This window comes from Opisthocomus hoazin, chromosome 1 (assembly GCF_030867145.1).
Source record: "Opisthocomus hoazin isolate bOpiHoa1 chromosome 1, bOpiHoa1.hap1, whole genome shotgun sequence".
Lineage (NCBI taxonomy): Eukaryota > Metazoa > Chordata > Aves > Opisthocomiformes > Opisthocomidae > Opisthocomus > Opisthocomus hoazin.
The window spans coordinates 79,878,654-79,885,913 of record NC_134414.1 but is presented as its reverse complement, the minus strand read 5'-3'; the positions used below and the strand labels follow the sequence as shown (position 1 = coordinate 79,885,913).

General features: G+C 60.4%; 1 protein-coding gene across 1 annotated transcript; it reads right to left on the bottom strand.

Annotated features, from left to right (window-relative positions):
* Positions 1-5,512: 5,512 nt before the first annotated feature.
* CHST7 (carbohydrate sulfotransferase 7) lies at positions 5,513-7,024 on the bottom strand. The gene has a single exon (XM_075427412.1). The coding sequence runs from the start codon at positions 6,951-6,953 to the stop codon at positions 5,544-5,546; it is 1,410 nt and encodes a 469-aa protein (XP_075283527.1). The 5' UTR covers positions 6,954-7,024; the 3' UTR covers positions 5,513-5,543.
* Positions 7,025-7,260: the final 236 nt, after the last annotated feature.

The window sequence follows — 7,260 nt, the reverse complement described above, 5'->3', positions numbered from 1 at the left end:
GACAGCTCTCACATCACCCCTTGCACTCACAGGGCGAGCCTGGCAGCACCGGCAGGCGGGAGAAGACTCCGCGTTTTCAAGCGTAAGGTTGACAACTTCAGTTTTGCAGGAGAGCCCTCCTTCCCACGCCTCCCACCCTGATGCTGCCAGGGGAGCTGCGGGGCGGTTAATGAACTCCTTACGCAGAGGGGAAGAGAGGAGCCTGGTTCATGGGGGACATGCGTCTGTGTGGGCCGAGAAAGCGATGGTGGGAAGCAAGGTGCTGCTGCTGCACGGACCAGCGCCGCGCCGGAGGGGCTGCACCCCCTCTGAGCCCGCACAGCCCCTCCGGCAGAGCAGCGGGAAGGCCCCACATTGAGGAGACGCCAGTTCTCCCCGTACGGCTCCCGCTGAGCTCTGCCCCCCGCCGAACAGCGCTCTCGGGGCAATTCCCAGCGCCCCGCTGCAGCCCAGCTTCGGGCCCTCCTTCTCCTCCCGCCTTTCTGTCTCCACGTCCCTTCCCGCCCTCCCACACGCTCCCAGCTGCCTTTTCCAATTAAACCAGTCACAGCTCCCAGCTGCCCCTCCCCATCAAATCCCAGCCCCTCATCCCTCTCACCCCTGAGCCTTTTGCCCAACAAATCCCGCTCTCTACAACCCAAAGGCAATTCCTCCCCCCTGCCCCGTCACTTTTACTCCCCCCCCCCCCGCCATCAGCGCCTTCTCCCTCTCACCTCCAGTCCTTCCCATTGCTCAGCACTGGGGAGCTGAACGCTGGAACTGGGAGCCTTCCTGGGGACTGCCAGCGAGAGGGAGCGAGGGGCGAGGGGGGGCCTCAGCGGGGGCACAGAAATGGCGGACCCCTCCCTGCTCAGCCCCAGGCACCGCAGCCCCAGCCGTGGTTACGCAGCTTCGGTTCCCAGCGCCGTGCGTCTCGTACCACACCGAGCTTTTCTGCGGGAAAGGAAGAGGTTTGAGCACGCTCATGGAAAACAAGCGCAGATTTTATTCGGTATGAAATCAAGCTATACACACACCAAAACCACTGTTACTGAGCACACGCTATCTGTTTTTCTACAAACATTAATGTATTTGGCTGAGTCAGACTAGATGGCAGAGGTGAAAACAAAGCACGGGGGGCATCCTCTACAGAGAGGTCACTTCCCCTCCCTGAACTGGAGTTCCTGTCCCAAAGCACTGAAGTGACGAGTTATTTCAAAGAAACATCTTCGAGAGTATTTGAACGCAGGCAAAAGACCACCACAGCCGAACCCCGGGTTCAAACGGACACGCGCTGGGTAGACCGGAGTTCCCCACAGAGACTTGAACCTCAGGCCCAAGATGAAGTTTCAGCCTATGTTGAAGTTTGGCAGAGTCGGACAATTAGAAACAGGGCAACAAATTCGGAGGTGCCGGGGAAAGACCCGGTGCCCATTCACCAACACCAAGACACGGCGCTGCCGGTGCCATCGGTCAGCAGCAGAGCTTCACACCTCTGCGCCAGGAGCAAGCATTGCCCGGGACTCAACGCCCAGACGGGCCATACAGACTGAAACTTTCATCAGCTTCCCGGCACCGAGACTGCCAGAGGTATGCCCCAGCAGCACGTCCCACAGCTGCTGAACCCCACCACCTCGGTGAGTCTGGTGTAACGTTCATCTCCTCAAACCACGGCCAAGAGAAGGGCAACCAGGAGCCCGGCTGTGACAATCCCACTGTTCCCACATCCTTCTCCACAGTGGTAGGCGTCATCTCAAGTTAAATAGGCATGGCAGTGTCACATCGAAGGTAGTCCCAGTGCCACACAGTGATTCTGAGACGACGTGCACCGTTCCTGCCCTGCCCATGCTCCAGACACCACCAGAGAGTCCCAGCAGCAACTCTTCCTGTCCAAGCAGGGAACACAACGCGCTGTCAGGCTTGCTGGTGCTCACAGTCTTTCAGGAGCTCAGCTCTCCACTGAAGCATTGTTTAATTGCGTTACCATAATAAATACGGAAATTCTGCACTGCTTTTTTATTATCAGGCTTAATGAAAGTGGTGATCTTGGGAACTTTATGTAGAAACTCAGAACTCTTCTTGATGCAGAGACTGATGGGGTGGGGTAGGGGGGAACTAAGATGATCCGTCAACACTGGAGTTGTTAAATGAGTAACTTCATGACCCTTTAACACTTCTCGGAGAACGCTGCAACGGGGAGAGCTACTGAACTGTTTCTGTCGCATCGGAGGTATGCGAGGACATACTGTGGGTATCTGCAAGGACTCCATCTGGAATGTTCTGGGGCGCGTGAGCAGAGCAGGGGGTAAGTATTTCTTGACCCTGGACTTTTAAATGTTTCTCGCAAGTATGTCACCACAGTCGTCTCGCCAAAAGCAACAATTTAAATACCGATATAAGGTTGTAAGAGAGCAATTAACAATTCCAGCGTGGAAACACCACAGCCTTTTACGTACAATTACAGTACTCAAGTTTCTACCTCCCTTAAGGCAAACACACCATGATCAAAAGTTAAGTAAAAACAGATGACAGAAGTAAGTCTTGTGAGCAGCTGTCAGTTTTGTTCCCGTTTCCCACCACAACTTTTTAGCAAAGTTGTTAATTCACTACACGTAACATAGCACAAGCAGGTATCTGTCCCAAATCTCAGTCTGAACTACTAAAACGCTGCGGCTCAGTCCTGCTCTCCGATTCTAAACCCGCCAAGTTCAGCTTGGCTATAAAATGTGCTTATTGTTCCCTTGCTTATCATGCCATCCGCTGCCCTAACAGACGCGGTTACGGCTTGGCTTTCCGCATCGTTTAGTAGAACTGGGACTTTTCCTTCGAAATCTCAGCTGAGCCCAGTAGCAGTAAAAAAGCTGGTGACCAAGCCATAACCGTCCAGCTGCTCCCAAAACGCAGTTTAACCTTGGGCGTCTCACTTCCGTCGGGCTCTGCCCGCTTCCAAAGATGCCTGTCAGCGGCACTCCGCGCCGCTCGCCCTAACCAGACCTGTTTCTGTCCTTTCAGGTAAGTACCAGCACTGCCAGGTGACAGCGCTTCTTCCTTTTCTTCCCTCCAAGGCACGGGTTACGAGGCAACAAGGATACGCCGCAAGCATCCCGAACGACGCTTTCGGACACCATCGGAACGCCTCGAAGAGAAGAACGGGGTGTGTTTGTTGGTGAGCCTTAGCGGTCCTCCTCAGGTGGGGCGACTTTAGAACGCCTTCTGGTGACCGAAGCGCACACGCCGCAACGTCAGTCATCACGCAGTCGTCATCCAGCCGGAGATGCTCTCGCACACCCTGCTCCAAGATCCCACTCTGGGCTACTTACTCCCCTTTTCAGCTTGGGATATTCCCTGTGGATTGTTTTGAAGAGCCTTTTAACGAACTCAGGTGCCCTGAATGCAAAACAGGAACTGCACTTGCTATATTTTGTACACTTTGACAAACAGAGCCCTTTTCACAGTGTGCAAAAAAAAAACCACTATAAGAGCAGCTTGGGGCGAGAAAAAAATCGAATTAATCACTAATAAAGAGAAATTGTGTTAGTGAACAGCTTCCGCTGAGAAAAGTAAGTCTTGATACAGTAAATGCATCCACGTCAAACACGGAAACTGCTTCAGAAAACACTGAATAATTTGCAATTAGTGGATTTCTTCCCAGCTACCAGCACCAAGTTAAGCTAGACGGCAACATTTCTTTCTTCATCGTCACGAACCAGTGTAAGTGAAACTATGCACGGATTTCTAAAAACTTCTTACAAACAATGTTCACTGCCTGGAACAGCAAGACAAGATTCCCTGTCATGGTGAAGCAAACGCTTAACAGTTGCACCACACAAATCTGTGATCTCCCATCTGGAGTAAGAAAATAAGTACCATATCGTCTTTCGGCATGCAAGTAAATCTTATTTTCTTCCCAAACCTGCCAGTACAAGCCAGGCTGGGTGTGTTCCCAGAAAAGCTTTCCAAATCAGGTTACTCAACGCAGGTTATCCAGGCATTAGTACAGACATTGTCCATCTACACAAACACCATTATCAAACACCACTAGGCCACCCAGGGACAGATTTTGCTCTCACGGTGCCTGTGAGCGAATACGGAAACAGCCCTCCGACAACCCGAGAGGTTGTTCCAGCACAGCACGAGCCCCTGTAGTGTGGACTTCATGCAGAAACCAGAGGATGCAGAGTTGTATGAAGCATGCTACCGCGAAACTGACAGTTTCACTCCAAAACCTTTTTATGGCTACATTTTCCTGTCGGATAATGACAGAAACCTGCCTCTTGTGCCAACGTACGCTCGGGTGGGAGGGTCAAGGAAGGAAAAGAGCGAAATAAATGAAGGTCCATCCTAACTGACTGACGTGTTTGACAGCGCAATATTCAGAGCACGAAAACCTACAACGCAATCCAAACTTCTCCTCCAAGACAACATCACGTCTCTGAACTGCTTTTATCTCCAGCACTTTGTGTAAAGGTAGCTTTCTTCCTGATCCTGGATTACCCTAAATTTGAGGTTCACGTTCCCAGTCCGTGTTTGGGTCTGCACGTGCACACCCCTACAACCCCATGCGCTCTTGCAGGGCCATTTGAACGCTGCGGGACCGCCGTGGGCTCAGCAGCGGTCTCCGAGCCGTCACAGTACCGTGCCCCTGAACGGCAACTGAACCTTCCAGCCCCAAATCAAGAAACAAAGGAAAAAAGGCACTCACGCATACGTGCGCACACCCTTCTTGTACAGCTTCTTCGTCGGGTGTCCGCAGGAAAACGCCATTTTAAAATCCACAATGAGACTTAAGTTTTTCTCTTTTTTTTTTTTTTTTAATACAAGCTTTTATTTGGGAACTTTGAGATTAATTTGCTTCAGCCTCGTTAGGAAGCGTTTGCTGTTGTCCACCTGAGGGGAGGCTGTCGTTCGGCAGGGATGCGACCAGGAGGACCCTGGGCAGGGCACAGCGCGCCCGCCCGGACGCCGGGGAAGGAGAGGGGCTCGCTCGCCCGGCCTGGAAAACAGAATGGCAGCGCCGAACCTTCCAGCTGCAGCTGCCCACGCGTGTCCCACGAATCGCGCCCATCACCTGCACCTCGCGTGAGGATCGCCGCCCGACTATAGCAATGTATTAAAAAAAACCCCAAACTTCCTACTTTACAAAGAATTACACGTTTCTTTAGAAAAGCAAAGGTTGCTGCCACAAACACCTCCGACGTGTGCGCGCAGGGCCCTGCCCGGCCCGGGGCTCTGACCGACCCGCGGGCGGACCGAGCTGCCCGCGGATCCCCCGGCCTCGGCCTGCACGGACGCCCCGTCCGCGGGCCCCAGCGGCGGCCGGGCCGGGCCGGGCCGGGAGAGGCTGCGGCGCTCGGACCGCGACGCCGCTCCCGCCCGCGGCTGCGGGTCCCTGGGCTCCGGCGAGGCCTCCGGCGCGCTGCTGCCCGGGGCCGCCCCCCGCGGGAGCGCCCGGCCCGTCAGGCGGCCGCCGCCACGCCAGCCCCCGGCCGCCCGGCCGCCCGCCCTCGGGGGCCCTCCGCGGCGCGGCTCCCGGCCCGGCCCTCAGCCGGCGGCGGGGCGGGGGGCTACCGGGCGTCGGCGGCGCTGAGGGGGTAGGCGAGGAGGCTCATGGCCTCGCCGCAGGCGGCCTCCACCTGCCGCACCTGCTGGCGGCTGAGGCGCTCCCGCCAGGCGCGGACGGCCTCCCGCGCGTCCCGGGCGGAGATGAGGAAGGGCCGGTCGGAGGAGTAGGCGGCGCCGCGGGTCATGTTGAGGACGAAGGCCTCCAGGGCGGGCGGCACCGGCAGCCCGGCGAAGCGCAGCAGGCGGCGGAGCTGGGCGCGGGGCTCCCGCACCAGGTCCTCGTAGCGCAGCTGCGTGTAGCGGCGGCGGAGCCAGGCCGGGGCGCGGCGGGCCAGCAGCAGGTCGCGGAGCCAGGCCTGGCAGATCACCTCCAGCGCGCCGCCCAGGAAGAACTCGGCGCGGTGCTGGGGCTGCGGCGCCCGCCCGGCGCCCAGCGGGCCCGGCGGCGGCAGGAGCTGCGGCTGCGGGCGGCGGGGCGGCCCCCGCGGGTCGGCGCGGCGGCGGCTGCGGAGCACCTGGACGCTCTCCCGCAGCAGCGCCTGCCGCGCCTTCAGGCGGGAGTTGTGGACGGCGCGGGGGTCGCGGAAGAGCTGCACCACCCGCAGGTCGAGGCCCGGCTCCCGCAGCAGCGGCAGCAGCGCGCCCAGCTCCAGCAGCCGCACGTCCTTGATGACCACCACCGGGTACTTGCGGCACTCGGCCTCCAGCTCCCGCAGCGCCCGCGGCGGGCACGTCTCCTCGCAGGCGGCTCCGTCGACCAGGCCGATCTCCCCCCGCGCCCGCGGGGCGGCCGGGCAGAGCGGCGGCGAGCAGATCACCTTGTTGGTCCGCCAGCCGAAGATGCCGGCCGTGGTCAGGTTCGGGGCGGCGGGCGGCGCGGCGGCCAGCGGGTCGCGGGGGGCCGGCGGGGCGGCGTAGAGGCGCAGGACGGAGAAGTCGCATCGGAAGAGGGAGCGGAGCATGTCGCGGAGGGCGCCCTGCAGGCTCAGCGCGTCGCCCGGGTACAGGGCCTGCCACAGGTGCCACATCGGCTCGTACAGGTAGAAGACGTCGGGGTGCTGGTTGAAGAGCTCCCCCAGGAAGGAGGACCCCGTCCGCCAGGTAGCGTGCAGGTAGATGTGCCGCTTCCCCCCCGCCGCCGCCGCCGCGCTGCCGTTACCCGCCGCCGCCTCCTCCTCCTCCTCCTCCTCCTCGCCCAGCGGCGGCTGCCGCTGCTCCCAGCCCCACTCGCTCAGCGCCTCCTCCAGGCCGGGGCAGCGCCGCAGCAGCGGCTCCTCGTCCGCCCGCCCCCGCCGGGCCCCGTGGTCCAGCGCGTAGGGCGCCAGCAGGAGCAGCAGCACCGTGTACAGCACCAGCGCCGCGGCGAAGCGCCGGTGCTCCCCCCGCCACCGCCACCGCCGGCGGCCCTTCATCGCGGGCGGGCGGCGGGGGGCTGCGGGCCGCCGGGGCTCCGCCGGACCCGCTGGCTGCCGGAGGGCGGCTCGGCGCCGGGAGGCGAACTTAGCGGCGAAAGGGGGGGGTGTGGGCGGCGGGCGGCCCTCCCCGCCGGGGAGCACGCCTACGGGCACGCCGGGCAGGCTCCGGGCCGCCCGACCGCCCTCGCAGCCTCCTCCTCCTCCCTCCTTCTTCCTCCTCCTCCTCGCCGCCCGAGGAGCCGCCGCCGCTCCCGCTGCCGGCGCTGCTCGGCGGGGCTCCGGGCCGCCCCTCCCCCGGCCTCCC